Source organism: Schistocerca serialis, chromosome 9 (genome assembly GCF_023864345.2).
Source record: "Schistocerca serialis cubense isolate TAMUIC-IGC-003099 chromosome 9, iqSchSeri2.2, whole genome shotgun sequence".
Classification (NCBI taxonomy): Eukaryota; Metazoa; Arthropoda; class Insecta; order Orthoptera; family Acrididae; genus Schistocerca; species Schistocerca serialis.
In genome coordinates, this window is record NC_064646.1 from 44,689,489 (window position 1) to 44,710,502 (window position 21,014).

Here is a 21,014-nt window from a genome sequence, read left to right on the forward strand (position 1 = left end):
TCTCCATAGTATTGCTGTAGCTTTCTCTTTATTTAGAGTTAGCCTAAGTTCCCACTTACTGAGCTATAAACTGTGCATCAATTTGCTTTTTGTTGTGGTATTATGTATATTTGTGCCAATAGTTATTGGTATCATCTACAAAGAGAATTATTTCTCTTTTAGTGTTAATAGATAATTCATTTATATATATCAGGAACAACAGGGTTCCTAATTATGCTGCCTTGTGGTACACCATGACTTATTTGTTTAAATTCTGATAAATATTTTTGTTGTTCGTATTGTGTTTCTACTGCTTGTTTCCTGATTTGCAGATACGATTTAATGATACTAAGAGCTGTTCCTCTAATCCCTTAGTGATCAAGTTTCCTTCTTTAAATATCATGGTCAAGTAGGTCGACAACTTTCGATAAGTCACAAGGAAACAACAAATCAATAACTCTGATATCCAACATAACTAAAATTTAAAAACTGTAATAATCACAATGTGATTTCAAAGAACGCAAATCAGTAATAACAGCATCAACAGATTTAGTTGAACATATTCTGAACAAGACTTATGGTATCTTCATTAACGTGTCTAAAGCATCTGACTGTGCAAATCATTCTAGGTTAATGAAGAACCTCAACGAATATAGGATTTGAGGAAATGCTACGATGTAGTCAAATCGTAGTTTATGGTAACGAACAATGCATACAAATTAGACATGCTATTGGGGAAATAAAATTAATTACATATATAAATTAAAAACTGTCATACGTGGGGTGCCACAATATTCTGTGCTCTGGCCAATAGTCAGTGCGTAAATGATTTCGCAGAATGTATAAACCAGAATCTTACAATGTGTGCTGATGTCACTGCAATTACATGTGCATCTGAGACAAAGGAAGAGCCTGAAAAGAAAGCATTCCTAAATTTTGAAACTTCAGGTAAATATCTAACAGAAAACATCTTGTTTATAGATCAATTTGAAACAATCTATGTAGAGCTCCAAACCAAACAGAGTGGAATATATAACGTAAATATTAAATTAAATAGCGAAGCAATTAAAAACACGAGAAGTACAAAATTTTTAGGAACTATTAGAGATAAGCTTTGACTTAAATGTATTCTTTGAAACGATAAACGCACAGATTTTCTTTATTCTTGAAACAGCAAAGTTGTGGATGATTTTCGTCTCAGGACAATGAGCCACAGACTTGAGTTCCCACATCTGTCCTACTCAATTCATATATGGGGGAGTCCTCAAGACACTTACTGAAAAGGAATAGTTGTTTAAAATTCACAAAATAGCAGTGAGGTGTATAGCAAAAATACCACTTAGACAAACTTGTAGGTATCCTTTTGTACTCCACAATACTATGACAGTGTACGCACCACCTAAATAAAGACGTACATGACCACATATCAAGAGAAAAGGATTTTATTACTTAAGACAGTGAAATGTCAAACTAGCAATGAGTGCTCCGATAAAGAAAGCAAAAAGTTTATTAACAAGCTACTAAAATCAAATAAAAAAGTCAAAGATTCGAATTTATCAAAAAAATTTCGATAGTATCTTACAGAGAAATTTATGAACAATATGAGCGATCATTAATTATCAAATTAAATGTTAGCTGGTAAGTCACATCAGTAAATACGTAATAATCTCATAGGTGCCTTTAAAATTTGATCCTGTTTTCTTCGATGTACATTTTGTAAATATAAAAATTGAATGATAGCCTATACTGTCAACTGAAAATTATCAGTTGGAGACCACTTGCAAAACGTAGATAAATGAATAAATTTGACACGACCAAATGAAAATTACATCAAATCATGAAATGTATCTTATTGCCATAAAAAGGGCTGTAAAAAGAAATATAGAAAATAACCTACTAATTCACATTACGCAAACCACGTGGTATTTTTCCTGCGAACTGTCAAATGAAAGTAGAAGTTACAAAAATATTTTTCATCTTTACTTAAAATCCGCATCCGAAGAATCATTGGTGCATGGCATCGAGTAGAAATACTCTGTGGTGCGTGAAAGATCTACGTTTAGGTTACATCAATGATATACAATCGAATTCGTAGGCGACCAATAGGGTTGCTTGAATCAGCTTTGTGGCGATTGGGAGCTAGTTTTATACAATGTTTTGTTTTGTTTTGTTTGTTTGGTGTGGGAAACTATCGAGGTAACAAGCGTTGTGAATTTTAAACGCAATTGTGAAATATTTTGCCACAAGTTATACCAGTTAATGACGATTAACTTCCAGATAGCCTTAAAAATACTGTATTTCATGCCCCGGTTTGAAAGTCGTGTATTGTCAACGGTTGGGTATATAATTTGTGGTAAATGTAATAGCGATACTGTATGTAAGCAGTCATGGTTCGAGGTACGTATAAAATCGCCTATTTTTACGTACTTCTATTGAATGTAGTTTTTTTTTGGTGTGCTTGCACAGAATAATGGACGAAACCCCATATTTGATATGGTTTCAGTTAGAGAAATTTAAGTTTACACACTGAAACTTTGTTTTGTTTCATTTCCATTAGGACGCAGAAACGTGATAAGAAACAAAAATGTCACAATTGATGGAAGTTCTGGAGAACCGAGGAAGAAAAGTACAAAACTTTCTCAAGAATTCAAGGGAAGGCTCTCCCATTCGGTGCCACGACTTCACGATGTGGAGATAACAAAGTATTTCCATCCCGACGAGCATGATGAGAATTTGCCTTTAACTTTAAAAACGTCGCAGACTGATTGTGAACTTTCAGGGCATGAGAGTAATACTGACTCAAATGCCCTTGTCAAAACTGAAGAAAAAGATGGTAATTAGCATGATTCACTCCATATATTCATATGATGAGTATGTTTCAGGTAATGACCACAATTTACTAGAGAAAGCTCGACTGAAATCAGCTGTAATATTGCTTTTCTGTTTGTGAACATCGCTTGTTTTCTTGGGTTTAACTGCAAGTCAGTATATTCAAATATGTCTGAAGATGTCCTCTGATTATTTAAATCCCTATTCACTAGGTGTTGAGAACAGAAAAATTATTATATAGGATTTTATTTAGATGTGGATAATTCTCACTATTTTAACCCTGAAAGGATACAGTATGAAACTGACACTCATGAATGGACATGTTCTGTATGGACCACAAGGAAGTTTAATACAGCTGTGTGTTAATTGAATCGGTACAGTAATTTAATTGGTTTAGCGCTTAACCCCTGCTCTCACTTTGAAGTTGTGTGTTTTTATTTACAGAAAATATATCTACTTTGTGCCTTTGGTGTATAGTGTTGTTATATTTTGAGCATCTAGTTTTTGTTTTTAGATCCTTTGATCTTGAGCACAAAAAAAAAGGTAGTGCCTTCCACTTTTATTAATCGTTTTAGTAACTTCCGTTTCCTTATTATCCCTGTTGATGTTTAGTAGATCCTGAGTTTTTGAGCGAAGGTCTGCAGGAAACTTTGATCAGCCTACTCATGTGTTTATGCACCATCTGGAGCCCAAGTTCATACTGAAAATATCTAGTAATTTTTCTGTCAATTTGCTTCGTGCCATGAATAGCAACATAGCATTTATTCCTGTCCGATCCAAAATATTGTAGTAAAAATCTGGGAGGCTACCTTCTGGTTTTATGCGCCAGTGTATAGGAGTGTGCCATTTCATCCAAAGTATGTACTACTCTTTTTGTGCTGTTATAAAACCCAATTACTTGTGGTTTCTTGGTCTCTTGATTTACTAAGTTATAAGAACACATGGTTGAAACCAAAATAGCTGATTGTGAATGATAAGAGTTAGCTTTTCGTAATAGCAGCACTGTGATTGCAGCAGTTCCGTGTTTCTGTTTGGCAAAAGAAACAAGGTGTCTCTGAATATTTCCACAACGGGTCGACAGAAGTGTCCGATCCCACGTGTCAGCTTTGACCCGTGACGTAAGGGTGTTGGGAAATACGGAAGCGTTCGATCCCGCCCGTCTGCTTTGACCCATGACGTCACAAATATGGTGGAAACAACCATAAATCACGATTACAATATGGCGCATATAAAGTCGTTACGTACACATTATGAGGACAAAAATACATTGAAAAAAAACACACACACACACTTTCCACAAAAAATGACACTAACGGGACAAGCTTGGGAAATGGGGTGTTTTTGGGTGGGGGCAAACTAAATATAAACAAATTTAGACACCCACCCCCATACAAAACCACACAAAAAGACGAAAAAAAAACCGACATCACAAAACTCCCCAAATACCACTAAACACAATATCATCTGGAATCAGACACTTCCCTTGACCTATATAGCTCAACAGCAGCTCCCGATCCCATAAATTGGGATCAAACACTTCCCTTGTCCTATATAGCTCAAAAACATCTCCCGATACCAATCCCAACATACACAGCCACACATTGGGATCGAACACTTCCCTTGACCTGCGCACTTAATTTTATCCGTCATATCCATTCCTGAACAAAAACAACAACCGATTAATTTTAGTAAAATTATCACACGATGTACAATGAACAACAGTAAATTAACCTTCACACAAAATCGTTAACTCACTGAAACGAATTCCACTACAAACACAGCCGACACTCTATCAATTCTGGATAATGAGCAAAAGCAAACTGAGCCCATTACACCACACAAACGAAAACCCTGAACATACCACCAGAGAGCACAACAAACCACAACACGACGACATCTACAAATACGCCATACTCACAAACCAAACTCCGCGACGTCAGACACGACAACACCCGGGTCGACAGAAGCGTCCGATCCCACGCATCGGCTTTGACCCGCGACATAAGGGTGTTGTGGTGTGTGACGTGATGGCGCGGAGTTTGGTTTGTGAGTGTGGTGTGTTTGTAGATGTCATCGTGTTGTGGTTTTTTGTGCCCTCTGGTGGTATGTTCAGAGCTTTCGTTTGTGTGGTGTAATGGGCTCAGTTAGGTCTTGCTCATTATACAGAATTGTTCGAGTGTTTGCTGTGTTTGTAGTGGAATTCGTTTGAGTGAATTAACGATTTAGTGGTTTTGTGTGAAGGTTAATTTGGTGTTGTTCGCTGTAGGTCGTGTGGTAATTTTAGTAAATTAATCGGTTGTTGTTTTTGTTCCCGCGTCTGCGGGAAATGATGGGAAACACCGCTTTGGAACTGATAAAGTTTTTGCAGCTGTTTGGTTTAATTGCTGAGATCGTGAAGTGCTCTATTTGTGGCGAAGAAATGAAGCTGGCTAAAGTCCCGGTGTCTCGGACCAGGGACAGTTATATGTGGCGCTGTCGAAAGGTTGACATTTGATGTTCCATATGGCGTGGTTCCTGGTTCGAGAAGTCTAGGTTGGGCATGCGCGAGATTGTACTGGTGACTTATTATTTTTGTTATAGATCCCCACACAGTTTTTGCGCGCATGAGACTGGTGTGAGTGAGAGGAGTGTGCTTGATTGGTTTTCTTTTTGCTGTGAAGTGTGTTCTGAGTTCATTAAGTACAGGGATAAGTTGGGGGGGGCGGCATGGGGTTGTTGTGGAGGTGGAAGAGTCGCAGTTTGGGAAAAGGTAGTATGGGAGGGGTAAGTCTGTGGTTGGTGTACAGGTGTGGGGGCTGCTGTTCTGGGGGGAGGGGGGCGGTGTTCAGAATGTGTTTGTAGGGTTGTGGAAAGGAGGTCTAAGGCGGAATTCGTGGGATTAATTGAGATGTACATAGAACCGGGGTCCGCAGTAGTTTCAGATGCATTTTCTTCATATAGGGGGTTGGGTGAGAGGGGATTCAATTATTTAGTCATTAACCATAGCTTAAAGTTAAAAAATTATGAGACGGGGGCTTGCACAAATACAATAGAGGAGATGTGAGGGGGCTATTAAGTCAGTTCTTGGGAGGGGGAAGAGGCGCTCTTTCAACCTTTAGTCTCATTTAGATGAGTACTGTTGGTGGAAGAGTGTTCCTGAGGCCTATTGTGGTTTTCGGGTTTTTTTAAGGGCTGTTAGTGAATTGTATAGGCCAAAAGTGGTTAGTTTGGGTGGGTCGGTGGCTGCGGCTCAGGGTGGGGTGGATGGTTTATTTCGTGTTAGACTGTTTGTGAGGGGGGGGGGGGGGGAGTGTGTTGATTTGTGTTTTAGTTGTGGAGGATCTATTTTGTTGAGTTGTAGTGTGTGATTGAGATTTTTTTATGTTGCGTTTGGTTTTTGTTTGTGGTTTTTTTTTATTTTGGGGGGAGGTTGGGTTGGTTGGGGGGAGGGTGAGGTGTGGGTGGGTCGGGTCTTTCTTTTGGTTGAGAATTTTGTCGTTGGCTGGTTTGTGTGTGCGTGCGTGCGATTGTGGTGGCCAACCTAGCTCGTGGCGCTGGAACTTTTTTGTGGTAAATTGTTATTTTTTTGCTTTTAGTGTATGTGTTGTGTGTTGGGGGTCAAGGGAAGTGTTTTATTGCGATGTGTGGTTGTGAATGTTGGTATTGGTATCAGGATTGGTATTGGTATCAGGAGATGTTTTTGAGCTATATATGTCAAGGGAAGTGTGTGATCCTAATTTATGGGATCGGGAGCTGCTGTTGAGCTATATAGATCAAGGGAAGTGTCCGATTCCAGATGATAGTGTGTTTAGTGGAATTTGGGGAGTTTTGTGGTGTCGGTTTTTTTCGTCATTTGGTGTGGTTTTGTATGGGGGTGGGTGTCTAAAATTTGTTTATATTTAGTTTGTCCCCACCCAAAAACCCCCACTTTCCCATGCTTGTCCCATTAGTGTCATTAGGCTTTTTGTGGAACTTATGTGTGTTTGTTTTTCGATGTATTTTCGTCTTTATAATCTGTACTTAACGACTTTATATGCGCCATGTTGGAATCGTAGACCATGTTGCCGTTGATCTCAGAGCCAAGAGATGGATGTTAGACGTTAAGACAGCACGGAGTGCCGAAGGTGGGAGTGATCATTTCCTGGTCAGAGGCCATTTAAACATACAGTGTAAAGGAAGAACGGGGCCTAAGTTAAAAAGGGTGGAAAGGTACCATGTGGAGAAACTAAAAGATGAGGCAACGAAGACCAGATACCAGTTGCAAATTAGTAACCGCTTTGAAGCACTCAGCGAAGTGGACGCAAATCAGGACCTCGAACTTATGTGGGGAAACATCCAGAGCTCGTTAGGGATACAGCAAAAGAAACACTCATGGGAAACCCAGTGGGCAAGAAGATCTGCTTTGGAAAGGAATGTGCAGATGCCCTGGAAAGGAGAAAGGAAGCCAGGAACAAATGGCTGAAGGGGACAAATCTGGCACAGGCCAAAGCACAATTTGAGGAGGTCGAAAGACTACACAAGCAATTCTGAGAAGAGCAAAAAGGAAATACATAAGGAATATCATCACTGAAGCAGAAACAGACTTCAGAGGACAAAAGACGAGGGAAATGTTTCTGAGGGTGAAGTACCTCTGCAAAGGTCACCAGGCCAAGCAGAAATTTGTCAAAGATTCCCGTGATAAGATCCTGGCGAACGATAGGGACATAGCTGACAGATGGAAAGAGTACTTTCGACAGCTGCTAAATTGTGATGAACCCGAACTGCAGTTTGATTTCCAGTACCCAATTACAGCCGATGCAGACTATCCCCCACCTACCCTTGATGAGATAAAAACCAGAATCAGACACCTTAAACAGAATAAGAGTCCAGGTCAAGATGGATTACAGGCTGAAATGATCCTGGCAGGAGGAGAGAAACTTGCAGAAAAAATGCACCGACTGATACAGGCAATATGGACCAAAGAAGAACTACCAGGAGAATGGAAAACAGCTCTGATTTGTCCAATACATAAGAAGGGCGACAAACTGAAATGTGACAACTATTGAGGAATTGCCATGCTTAACGTCTGCTATAAGATCCTGTCCAATTGCCTCATACATAGAATTCAGCCAGTGGCAGAATCGGTGATTGGGGAGTACCAGGGAGGTTTCCGACCAGGACGGTCAACAGTAGATCACATCTTCAGTCTCCGGCAGCTCACTGAGAAACTGGGTGAATATGGTAAAGATTTGCATATTTTATCCGTTGATTTTAAGAAGGCCTATGATTGCATACATCGCAAGAGCCTGCTCAACTGTTTAAGGGAGTTTGGCATAGCAGAGAAACTCATCAATCTGATAAAGATCTGTCTGAACGAGACACATGCAAAGGTGAAGATGGGAAATCGCGTAACTGAGGAATTTGAAATTGTGACAGGACTCAGGCAAGGAGATGGGTTGTCCCCTATCCTGTTCAACTTTGCCCTCGAGAAGATCATACGCGAGACCTTCCAAGAGAACGAAGGGATTGAAATCGAAGGAAAGAGACTGGCATACTTAACCTATGCAAACGACATCTGTTTACTCTCTAGGTCGGAAGAGGAGTTGGAGCAAATGACCAAAGCACTAAAGGAGGCTGCCAGCAAATTTGGGCTAAACATAAACGAAGCTAAGACAGAGTACCTCGTTATGACGCGTGGTCATTGTCAGACTGCTGATTATCTACAATCACTGCAGGTTGGGGACCATTCCTACAAGAGAGTGCAAGAATTCAAATACCTAGGGGCACTTTTCACTGAGAACTCGTCATGTGAAGCAGAGATCAATGCCAGAATACAAGCAGGAAACCGATCTTACCACAGCCTAGCACAACTGCTTCGGTCCAAATCTCTCTCCAGACAGTTCAAGATTCGACTGTACAAAACCCTGATCCAGCCTGTTGTTCTATATGGCTGTGAGACATGGAGTATCCGGAAACAGGACTTCCATAAGCTCCTTGTCTTTGAGAGAAAAGTGCTTCGGAAGATCTTCGGTCCGGTTCTGGATGCAGATACAGGGGAATGGAGGATCAGATACAACCAAGAGCTTGAGGAACTATACCAGCAGCCCAACATAGCAGGAGCTGTCAAAGCCAAACGAATGCAGTGGGCCGGCCATGTGGCCCGGATGGAGGATCACAGATGGCCTCGGAAGCTCCTGGATTTCACACCTACAGGAAAGAGACCGCCAGGGAGACCCAAGAAGCGTTGGAGGGATGGACTCCATGAAGATTTAAAACAAATGTCAATAGATGTGGACGAATGGCGGATAGCAGCAATGGACAGAATACAGTGGAGGAGGAAACTTGTAGATGAGTGCGGTCCACTGGGCCTGATCACGTAGTAGTAGTAGTAGTAGTAGTAGTATGTTGGAATCGTGGTTTATGGTCATTTCCACCACATATGTGATGTCATGGGTCAAAGCAGACGGGCGGGATTGGACACTACCGTATTTCCGCAGTCTGAAAGGGCAGAGCCCTCTGAAGTCTAGTAACCGTTGATCAGCTTTGCAGTAGGAATGGGATGTATAGCTTGCGTTACTATTTTGTAACACCTGCAACCCATAGTACAAAGACTTCCCTCCTATCTTAAAGATACCAACCATTTCTTAGATGGTTTGAAATCTTTGCCTGTCCCACTCCCACCACACACCTTGCTTGTCACCATTGATGCAGTCTCCCTCTATACCAACATCCCCCACATACATGCTTTCTCTGCTGCTGAATGTTTCCACAGTCGTCGCCTACCTGATGCCAAGCCTATGACATCCTTCTTGCTCATCTGAATCAGTGTTATACGTACCAACAAGTACTTCACCTTTGAGGGGCAGACGTACAAACAGATCAGGTTTGTGGCCATGAGAACCTTCCTATGCCAACATTTTCATGGGTTGATTGGAGGGCACTTTCCTGGGGTCCATAGGCCTTCAGCCCTTGGATTAGTTTAGCTACATTGATGACATCTTTGCAATATGGAGTCATGGTGAGGCTGACCTTTTAAAATTACTGGAATCTCCAGATACCTTCTCCCAGCTAAATTTCTCATGTACTATTCCGAATCCCGTGCCACTTTCCTTGATGTCAATCAAGTCCTTGCCAAAGACCTTCTACACACTTCCATCCACATGAAACCTAATAACAAAAATCAGTACTTGCATGTTGACAGTTGCCATCCTTTCCATGTCAAACGTGTGTCCCCCCCCCCCCCCCCCCCCCCATACAGCCTTGGCATATGAGGCAAACATATTTGTTCAAATGCACTCTTTACAGCAATATATCACCACTCATACTTCAGCCTTCACTAGACCTAATTATCCAACAGCCTAGTTCAACAGCAGATTTTCCAGGCCATCACATCCAATCCTGATATTGATGATCCCTCCAAAACACAACTTTGGGGCACACCACGTGTCATCCAGTATTATCCTGGTCTTGAATGTATCAATCAGCTACTTTGACAAGGCCATGACTTCCTAAAATCATGTCCTGAAATGAGATCCATTCTGTCTGAGATTTTGTCCACCACACCTAGAGTAGCTTTTCATCACCCTCCCAGTCTCTGCAGTATCCTTGTCAGACCCTATGCTCCTTCTGCACTCATCTCCCCACCCCTGTGACCATCCCCGCAGCAAGACTAGCCCTATGCACCCTCCTACCACCATCTATACCAGCCCTGTAACTGGCAAAACGTATACTCTCAAATGGACAGCCACCAGTGAAAATACACATGTCATATACCAGCTGTTATACAAACACTGTTCGGCCTTTTACATAGGCATGACTACCACCCAGTTATTAGTGAGGATGAATGGTCATAGGCAGAGATTGTAAGCAGGCAACACACAGTGTCCTGTTGCAGAACATGCTGTACAACATGACCTCAGTGCCTGTTTCACCTCACGCACCATCTGGGTACTTCCCTGGACACCAGTTTCTCAGAAATCCACAGGTGGGGACTAGCATAACAAAATGTCCTTGGTTCTCACCATCAACCTGGTCTTAATTTACATTAATTCCTTCCGTCTCAGCATTTATTTACAGTAACCACTCCTGTTCTTCACTCCATTTTACTTTTCTACATCTTAAATTTTCCAATATGTCTATTTTTTGCTGTCCCCCCTCCCAGCTCTGTTACATACAATTCACTTATTTTTTTACTCTTATTAACTCGTGCACTATGTTTTTGTAGTGATTTCTGTCTTGCATCTTACCCTGTCTTCTGCCTTTAAGCTCTCAGTTTTTCAAATTTCGTCTGGTGCAGTCCCCCACAATCAGCCGTTCCTTCTTATCTTGTCCAGTAAATCTCCCCTGACCTGGCCTTCAAATCTTGAGTCACTCGTGGTGCATTTGTATATTCTGAGTCCGTCTTTCGAAAATGTATCGTTGATGGACAGGTGGTGCACCTGAGACTTATAAAGTTTCAATAAGAGCACATATTTCCTCCTTATCAGTTGCTGTAACATATCTAGCTTCTTTGTAGCTCAGCTTTTGTCTCTCAATTTCTTGGTATGGGTTACAATTTGATCAAGCATATCATCATACAACATTACATTCCAAGATAGAAATAAAATAGTCTTTGCACGTCCCTTGGCACCCGGATTTCTGACTTATATTTCTGGTGGCTGTTCTAGATTTACACTACTTGCCAGGTCTACCAATCTCAAAAATAAAATCTGCCAATACTTAAAAACTCGTATGACGTCTTCTCTAAAGGAGAAAGTTTACTTTTGAAACGGCTGATCTGCCACAGTTTAAAAATTCTTGCACATTGTTGATTGTGACCTTTCGTTGCTTAACCCAGTTCCAAATGACTTTTTGTTAGTCTACATCACTGATGCCATATGCCACACCTTTGCCACGCAATGGCACAAAGAAAAATCATTCTTCAGACACTCTAAATGTGAAATTGTGGAGCAGATGTTAGAAATAGTAAACTTGTTCTTATAATGACCTGTGCAGCTATCGAAAAAGTGCTAAGGGTAACTGTAGATTACAGTACCACCTATCAGCGGGTCAACAGGAGCGTCTTATTCCACCCGTTTGCTTTGACCCGTGACGTAAGAGTATTGTGATGTGTGACGTCATTACAGTGTGAAGTTTATGACTTGGTTGTGTTTGTAGATGTTGTCTTGTTGTGTTTGATGGTGCAGTCTGGTGGTGTGTGTGTATATGCTGAGTGTAATGTGTTGTATTGGGTTCATTTGAGCTTTGTTGTTGGATGTGTGAAATCATCGGCAGTGTTTGTAGTCAGAGACAAAGGATTGAAAGTTTTTTCAGTGGGTTACCAATTAATATTTTTTGTGTAAGTGTTTGACATTTTTGTTAGGTGTTACTGGTTTGTTGTGTGTTGTGCAGCAAGATGTTTAATTTATTGTGTGGCTTCTGTTGTTAGCTATGGATATGATGATGAAATGTAACAGTGCTATGTTGCAGTCAGAGACGGGAGGAGGACATGTTATTCGTTATTAAATTCCTCCAGTTATTTGGATTGATCACTGAGATTGTGAAGCGTACGAGGTGCTATCCAAAATTTTCAGGACTGGTGCTACCATCTCTGTGGACTAATGGTCACCATGACCCTTGAAGTAGTTCCCATCTGCACGTACACACTGGCCCCAGTGCTTATGCCACTGGTCAAACGTTTTCTGGAAGTCCTGTTCTTTGAGGGTGTTTATCACCGCCAACAATGCTTCTTGAATCCTCTCTAGAGTGTCGAACCGACGGCCTTTCAACTTGAGTTTCAGTTTTGGGATTAGTGCGAAGTTGCATGGTGCCAAATGTGGTGAGTACGATGGTTGGGGTACAACCGACATGTTGTTTTTTGCCAACAAGGTCCTGGTGTGCAAGGATGTGTGACAGGGCGTGTTGTCGTGCTGCAGCAGCCAGTTCCCTTGACACCAAAGTTCGGGCCATCGTCGCCGCATGTTTTCATTGAGCCATCGCAAAACGTCACAGTAGTACGCGGAATTCACTGTTTGGTTCGATGGGATGAATTCTTTGTACACAATTCCCTTGGTATCAAAGGAAACGATGATCATGCTCTTCACTTTACTCTTCACCTGTCTCGCTTTTTTGGGTCTTGGAGAGTCCGGGCTCTTCCACTGGGACAGCTCGTGCTCTGTGCCCCAAACACTTCTTGAATCATTGCAAGGGTCTCCATAGCACTTTTTCTGAGATTCGCACAGAATTTGATACACATGTGCTGTTCTGTCCGCGCGTCCATCGTAAAATCGCCACACACCAAACAGAGTATTACGGAAATCATTGTGGACACGCAGCACGTCCTCCCAGCGGAATGCCACTCTGCACACTGACTCATCATGCACACTGACTCATCAGATATGCAGCTCTCGCCACCTAGCAGTGCAAAGATCTACTACTCCTACTTTCCAGATGGTAGCACCAGTCCCGAATATTTTGGATTCCACCTTGTATTTGTTGCGAGGACATGAGGCCAAACAGAGTTTCGGCGTGTTGGACCAGGGACGGGTACATGCGGCAGTGGCAGCGTGATAATGTCTGGCGCTCCATTAGACGCAGTACCCGATTCGAGAAATCTAGGTTGACCATCAGAGAGAGTGTTTTTCTAACATATTATTTCTGTTATAGGTTATCGATTAGTTTTTGTGAGGATGAGAGTGAGTGATAGAACGGTGTTAGGCTGGTTTTCTTTTTGTAGGGAAGCATGTTCTGAGTATGTTACGTATAAGAGTGAGTTAGGCGGGCCGGAGGTGGTGGTTTGGGAAGAGGAAGTATGGGAGGGGTAGTTCTCCGGTTGATTTGTGTGTGTGTGTGGCGGGGGGGGGGGGGGGGGGTATATGCTGACTGTGTTTTCAGGGTTATGGAAGGCCTTGCTAAGAGGGAATTGGTGGAGTTGATTGAAGAGTATATTGAGAAGGTGAGTACTGTCGTTTCAGGTACTTTTCGTTTTTATGATAGCATAAATAGAGAGCAGTTATATCAAGCTCTAGATGAACTAGGAACCTCGAGAAAGTTGGTAAGGCTGGTGAGAATGACAATGAGCGAAACACAAGGTAGTGTAAGAATAGGAGGAATGGTGTCCAGTACATTGAGTATTAAAAACGGAGTGCAACAAGGTGATGCATTGGCATGTCTTCTCTTTAATGCCGCCCTAGAGAAGGTGATTGTTGGATGGCTTATATGTTCTTGAAATATTTTTAAAAGCCTCATCATTGTCATGTAGATAGCATATGTTTCAGGTGTCAAGGCAGATTGTCCATAATACATTCGAAGGTGGCTGGAGTGTTACTTAGTCCAAACAGCATAACTTTGAATGCGAGAGGCCATCTTTTGCTGGGTTAACCATATCAATCTTGAGTTGCCAGTAGCCTTACTGCGTCTCTGCTGTAGTTGAAACACTTTTCTCCTTTCAAGCAGCCTAGCGTGTCATCGAGAGGCACAGCAGTGGGTAGACTTCTTTCTTTGTTATTTTGTTAACTTGCCGGTAGTTGACACAGAAATGCCATGTGCTGTCCTTCTTTTTCACAAGGACCAGAGGGTAGAACCAGTGACTGTTCAAAGATTCAGTCATGAAACCGTCAATATCTTCTCCATTTCCTCCCAAATTATGTATTGTTCAGCCAGCAACACCCCATATGAACACTGGCTAATTGGTGGGTGAACTCCAATGTCGATCCCAGTGTTGGGTCAGATACTATTGAAAGTTCGATAGCAGCTTCCTCCACTGTATGTTGTGTAGTGATAACAGTGCACTATGCTGCCCTTCCTGGACTGGTTAGGTTGTACAGTTGCACGTACGTCAGGGAATGAGTTGTGGCCGCTCACGACAGTTCGTGATCCAAAGTTCTCCTTGGTAACATGCAGTGCTTTGGTAATTGCTGGTATGTAGATTTCTTTTTTGAGCATGAATAGGTTTTTGCAATCAGCAAAGGTTTCACAATTTAACAGAGCATCTCTACTGACAACTGGAACTTGTCTTAGTTATGATGGTGGGATAACATTTTCTTTAGAGGCAAACAGCCACCCAGAGCAGTTTTTTTATGTGTGATTATTGGAATAGCTTTGTCAGTTTGGAACGCTGATCTTGCACAATATATGACTGCTTGCAATGCTTGCAAGAAGTTCCATCTGCAGAACGTGATGACTGCATTCTGTTAAAATGACAACTTTGGAGGGCTGTGTCCTGTCATTGATAATTACTCTTGCAACACAGTTTTCTGTCGACTGCACATATTTCCCATTTTCGACCTCAAGTACAATCCCTTTTGTATCGCGGAATGTAGTCTTCTTGGGCTGTCGACAACAAGCATTCGACATTACATCAGAAGGGGCATGTTGGGGAGCAACCTTGTCCAGTACACAACAATGGGCTTGTCCCTCAGGTTGATTGTAATCATTTGCAGGTGAATGGTATAAATAGGACTTTTGCTATGGATGACATCTTGTGGCATAATAGCTGTCATAAAGTCAACTTCTTCCTCTGTAGAAGTGTGTGCCCAGGGCATCAACAGTGGGAATGTACTGGCACATTGTCCTCTGTCTTCCAGGTACCTGTTCCTTTGCGGGGCACTATACTCGGTGGGTGAGTTGGTTGTTGTACCTGTGTCGGTCGAATTGTGAGCTGTCATTTGATGGCTGTGGCATCAGTCTAGTTGGCCGAGTCCATTTTTCTTGATGCATTCAACTGGTGATCAAGAAATATGCTGAAAATCGATGAACCTTATCTTCAACATTTGCTGTTATCTATTGCCTGCTGATGTATGAGGTCAACATTCATGGCTAGTGTCTCTTGCTTACTTGGTTGGACAGTCCTCACTGCCATAGACTGCTGTATCTTTTCTCGTACTACCTCACCTGTTAGAGAAACAAGGTCGTGCTGTCTCCAAAAACCCCATAGGGATCACACTCGGGAGTAAATTGTACCTCTTTCATCCAAATGTTTCCGTTGAATTTCTTCGCTGTACTGGCCTTATTTGATGAATTCTTCTGTTGTGACAACGGTTACAAGGAGAGCTCGGTACATGCCTTCTGCAACTCTATCTAGTGTAAGATTTTGTCAGATTCTGTCACATTCAGATTTGCAGTGCGACATAGGGCCAAAACATTCTGTTTGTAGGACTGTGTCATATCCCCATGATGTTAGACCCTCTTCGTCAATTGTTTCTCCACTAGGCAGACTTGCTACTGATTGTCACCAAATGTTTTCTACAGTTCAGTCTGGAATTTGTCCCAGTTATTGAGGTTCTTTTCATTGTTTTCGAATCTGTGCTAGGCTGTGCAGTCCAAGTACACATTTGCCAGAGATGTCATGTCATACCATGTATTGTAAGAGTAGATGGGTAGATCGCATAACTAATGAGGAGGTATTGAATAGAATTGGGGAGAAGAGGCGTTTGTGGTACAACTTGACTTGAAGAAGGGATCGGTTGGTAGGACATGTTCTGAGGCATAAAGGAATCACAAATTTAGTACTGGAGGGTAAAAATCGTAGAGGGAGACCAAGAGATGAATACACTAAACAGATTCAGAAGGATGTAGGCTGCAGTAGGTACTGGGAGATGAAGAAGCTTGCACAGGATAGATTAGCATGGAGAGCTGCATCAAACCAGTCTCAGGAATGAAGACCACAACAGCAACCACCATGTATTGTATTTGCTAATTCAGTCAAGTCCTTTGTCATTTTGTGACAAACATGTCCAGAAAACACTGATGCCTGTTGTATGTGCATCTGACTTACTCGTGGTTTGCAAGCCATTCATCACCTGAATATAAAAGACAGTTGAAATGATGTACTGCTTGTATTCCGGTTCCTCTCCTTATAGGCTACAGCTTTTACATTGCCACAATGATGTAGGTGGTTCAAAGTGAACAGGATCTCCAGCAGTGTCGCATTGTAATCGCAATCGAGTCCACATCCAGAAGTGGTGTTGTCAACAACACATACAATTAGCACTGAAAGCACATTTTTATGAGCAGTGCACCCAGTCAGAACAGAACTGAAGTCCTGGACTGAACATGATGCTATTTATAGAAGCATCAACTATTTCAGAGTACACTAGTGTTACAAACATGGAAATATTGAAAATCTTTCAGAAATGATAATTACTAAATAACAAATAATTGGTGGTGGTCGGATTCCAACTGGTGACCCTCAGCCTGCCAGCCAGTGATGCTAACCACTGTGTCACAGTGTATGCATCACAGCTCACAGCAATGTACCTGTTATGATTTAAACTAAATCTTGTGTAAGGTTATGCACGTTTAAAAGTGAGATTGTAAAAGGCAGTTATAAAGAATTAGAGTTGTTCACATTTAGAGATGATGATAGGAAGTTTGGATATGCCTTGATATACCCTTAATGTCCAGTTTATGATAGTTCCAGTGTTGTTTTTTATGTCAAAAAGGTGAAAAGATTCATAACATAACAATAAACTTGCTTGTGTTTCAGGCACTGATTCTGATGAAAATAATTCTCTTCTGACACCTCAAAAGGCACACTTTACAGAAAACAAAACACCACTGTCTCCAGCGAGTGCACTATCTCTGCTGCAAATTACTGCTACTCCAAAGAAAGCAACCAAATCGAGGCGAAGGTATGTACTGTTTTACCTTTTTGAACTTCCAAAGTGCATTTTGCTCTACAAAACAGTACACTGGCTGGTGATGGAACAAGTGGCCGTACTTTGCATTCACTATACAGTGGGTGAGTTCGTCAGAGCAGTGAATCACTGGTAGGCGCCAACAGTTTGTCAACTGGTTGTTCTGTGGTTGCAAAGTCCGAAACTGTTTGGGAACTGTGTGCTGCCTCATACTGTGTGGATTGCTAACCTTCTTATTTGTCTTTGATTGCAGCAGCAGCAGTCCCTTTGATTCAGCAGATGTACCCACATTTCGATGTTTTAAGTAGTTGCCTTAGCGTCATTCCATGTCAGATCAACACACTTTTAACTTGAATGTAAACTCACCTTCTCAGATTTTCATGAAACTTGGCACAAAGCAAGCCTCATATAGATTAAGAGAAATACCCAATTTTATTAAAATTCGTTGATCCACATTGAAAATATGGCAGTGTGGAGTTGTCAAAAATCACCAAAAACCATTGTACCACCATAATTTGAAATTGCTATGGCAACTCTCCAAATTAAACTAAAATGGTGTGAGAAGTGTCATTTTGCATCATCGAGATGAATTGTTTTTAATTTAAATGAAACTCAAAATTTTTAACTTCTCAAGAAGCGCATCTTCCAAAATTTTCAAAAAACATTATTGTTAACGAATTCCCTAAGTATGAAACTGGGTCTGTCATGGGTTCCCACCTTTATAAAATTTCAAAAATTAACATTTCGCTAAGAAATATATGTTTTTGTAGATTTAAATGGACATATACATAACTTTTCAGTATATAAATTCACACTTCCACTGTAAAAACAAAGATGATGTGACTTACCATACGAAAGCGCTGGCAGTTCGATAGACACACAAGCAAACACAATCATACACACAAAATTCTAGCTTTTGCAACCAACAGTTGCTTCATCAGGAAAGAGGGAAGGAGAGGGAAAGACGAAAGGATGTGGGTTTTAAGTTGTACACGATCAAAGGCAGAGCCACGTGTGAAAGCACCCATGTGATTTACCAACTGACCTGCCTACACTGTGAAGCTTACTTTAGTACTTCTGATGAAATGATCACTCATCACAGTCACTAGTAACATAATAAATATATTACAGTGAAGGTGAATACAATAGAGGGAAACATTCCACGTAGGAAAATATATCTAAAAACAAAGATGATGTGACTTACCATACGAAAGCGCTGGCAGGTCGATAGACACACAAACAAACACAATCATACACACAAAATTCTAGCTTTCGCAGCCAACGGTTGCTTCATCAGGAAAGAGGGAAGGAGAGGGAAAGATGAAAGGATGTGGGTTTTAAGAGAGAGGGTAAAGAGTCATTCCAATCCCGGGAGCGGAAAGACTTACCTTAGGGGGAAAGAAGGACAGGTATACACTCGCACACACACCCATATCCAACCACACATACACAGACACAAGCAGACATTTGTAAAGGCAAAGAGATTTGGCAGAGATGTCAGTCGAGGCAGAAGTACAGGGGCAAAGATGTTGTTGAAAGACAGGTGAGGTATGAGCAACTTGAAATTAGGGGAGGTTGAGGCCTGGCGGATAACAAGAAGAGAGGATATACTGAAGGGCAAGTTCCCATCTCCGGAGTTCTGACAGGTTGGTGTTAGTGGGAAGTATCCAGATAACCCGGACGGTGTAACACTGTGCCAAGATGTGCTGGCCGTGCACCAAGGCATGTTTAGCCACAGGGTGATCCTCATTACCAACAAACACTGTCTGCCTGTGACCATTCATGCGAATGGACAGTTTGTTGCTGGTCATTCCCACATAGAAAGCTTCACATTGTAGGCAGGTCAGTTGGTAAATCACGTGGGTGCTTTCACACGTGGCTCTGCCTTTGATCGTGTACACCTTTCGGGTTACAGGACTGGAGTAGATGGTGGTGGGAGGGTGCATGGGACAGGTTTTACACCGGGGGCGGTTACAAGGGTAGGAGCCAGAGGGTAGGGAAGGTGGTTTGGGGATTTCATAGGGATGAACTAAGAGGTTACAAAGGTTAGGTGGACGGCGGAAAGACACTCTTGGTAGAGTGGGGAGGATTTCATGAAAGATGGATCTCATTTCAGGGCAGGATTTGAGGAAGTCTTATCCCTGCTGGAGAGCCACATTCAGAGTCTGATCCAGTCTCGGAAAGTGTCCTGTCACAAGTGGGGCACTTTTATGGTTCTTTTGTGGGAGGTTCTGGGTTTGAGGGGATGAGGAAGTGGCTCTGGTTATTTGCTTCTGTACCAGGTCGGGAGGGTAGTTGCGGGATGCGAAAGCTGTTTTCAGGTTGTTGCTTTAATGGTTCAGGGATTCCGGACTGGAGCAGATTCGTTTGCCACGAAGACCTAGGCTGTAGGGAAGGGACCGTTTGATGATGTGGAATGGGTGGCAGCTGTCGTAATGGAGGTACTGGTGCTTGTTGGTGGGTTTGATGTGGACGGACGTGTGAAGCTGGCCATTGGACAGATGGAGGTCAACGTCAAGGAAAGTGGCATGGGATTTGGAGTAGGACCAAGTGAATCTGATGGAACCAAAGGAGTTGAGGTTGGAGAGGAAGTTCTGGAGTTCTTCTTCACTGTGAGTCCGGATCATGAAGATGTCATCAATAAATCTGTACCAAACTTTGGGTTGGCAGGCCTGGGTAACCAAGAAGGCTTCCTCTAAGCGACCCATGAATAGGTTGGGGTACAAGGGGGGCATCCTGGTACCCATGGCTGTTCCCTTTAATTGTTGGTATGTCTGGCCTTCAAAAGTGAAGAAGTTGTGGGTCAGGATGAAGCTGGCTAAGGTAGTGAGGAAAGAGATTTTAGGTAGGGTGGCAGGTGATCGGCATGAAAGGAAGTGCTCCATCGCAGCGAGGTCCTGGACGTGCGGAATATTTGTGTATAAGGAAGTGGCATCAATGGTTACAAGGATGGTTTCCGGGGGTAACAGATTGGGTAAGGATTCCAGGTGTTCGAGAAAGTGGTTGGTGTCTTTGATGAAGGATGGGAGACCGCATGTAATGGGTTGAAGGTGTTGATCTACGTATGCAGAGATACATTCTGTGGGGGCTTGGTAACCAGCTACAATGGGGCGGCCGGGATGATTGGGTTTGTGAATTTTAGGTAGATGGTAGGGGTGCAGGGTGTCGGTGGGGTCAGGAGCTTGATGGAGTCAGGTGAAAGGTTTTGTAGTGGGCCTAAGGTTCTGAGGATTCCTTGAAGCTCCGCCTGGACATCAGGAATGGGATTTCCTTGCCAACCTTTGTATGTGGTGTTGTCTGAAAGCTGACGCAGTCCCTCAGCCACATACTCCCGACGATCAAGTAACACGGTCGTGGAACCCTTGTCCGCCGGAAGAATGACGATGGATCGGTCAGCCTTCAGATCACGGATAGCTTGGGCTTCAGCAGTGGTGATGTTGGGAGTAGGATTAAGGTTTTTTAAGAAGGATTGAGAAGCAAGGCTGGAAGTCAGAAATTCCTGGAAGGTTTGGAGAGGGTGAGTTTGAGGAAGAGGAGATGGGTCCCGCTGTGACGGAGGACGGAACTGTTCCAGGCAGGGTTCAATTTGGATAGTGTCTTGGGGAGTTGGATCATTAGGAGTAGGATTAGGAT

At 42.4% G+C, this 21,014-nt stretch overlaps 1 protein-coding gene across 1 annotated transcript in view; it reads left to right on the forward strand.

The window, feature by feature from the left end:
* The first annotated feature begins 2,082 nt into the window (after positions 1-2,082).
* LOC126419191 (histone-lysine N-methyltransferase PR-Set7) overlaps positions 2,083-21,014 on the forward strand; it is a 45,723-nt gene continuing 26,791 nt past the window's right edge. Inside the window, exons 1-3 of the mRNA XM_050086326.1 lie at positions 2,083-2,376; positions 2,537-2,812; positions 17,231-17,375. Of these exons, the coding sequence (XP_049942283.1) occupies positions 2,367-2,376; positions 2,537-2,812; positions 17,231-17,375 (431 nt within the window). The 5' untranslated portion in view covers positions 2,083-2,366. The remainder of the gene's footprint in view (positions 2,377-2,536; positions 2,813-17,230; positions 17,376-21,014) is intronic.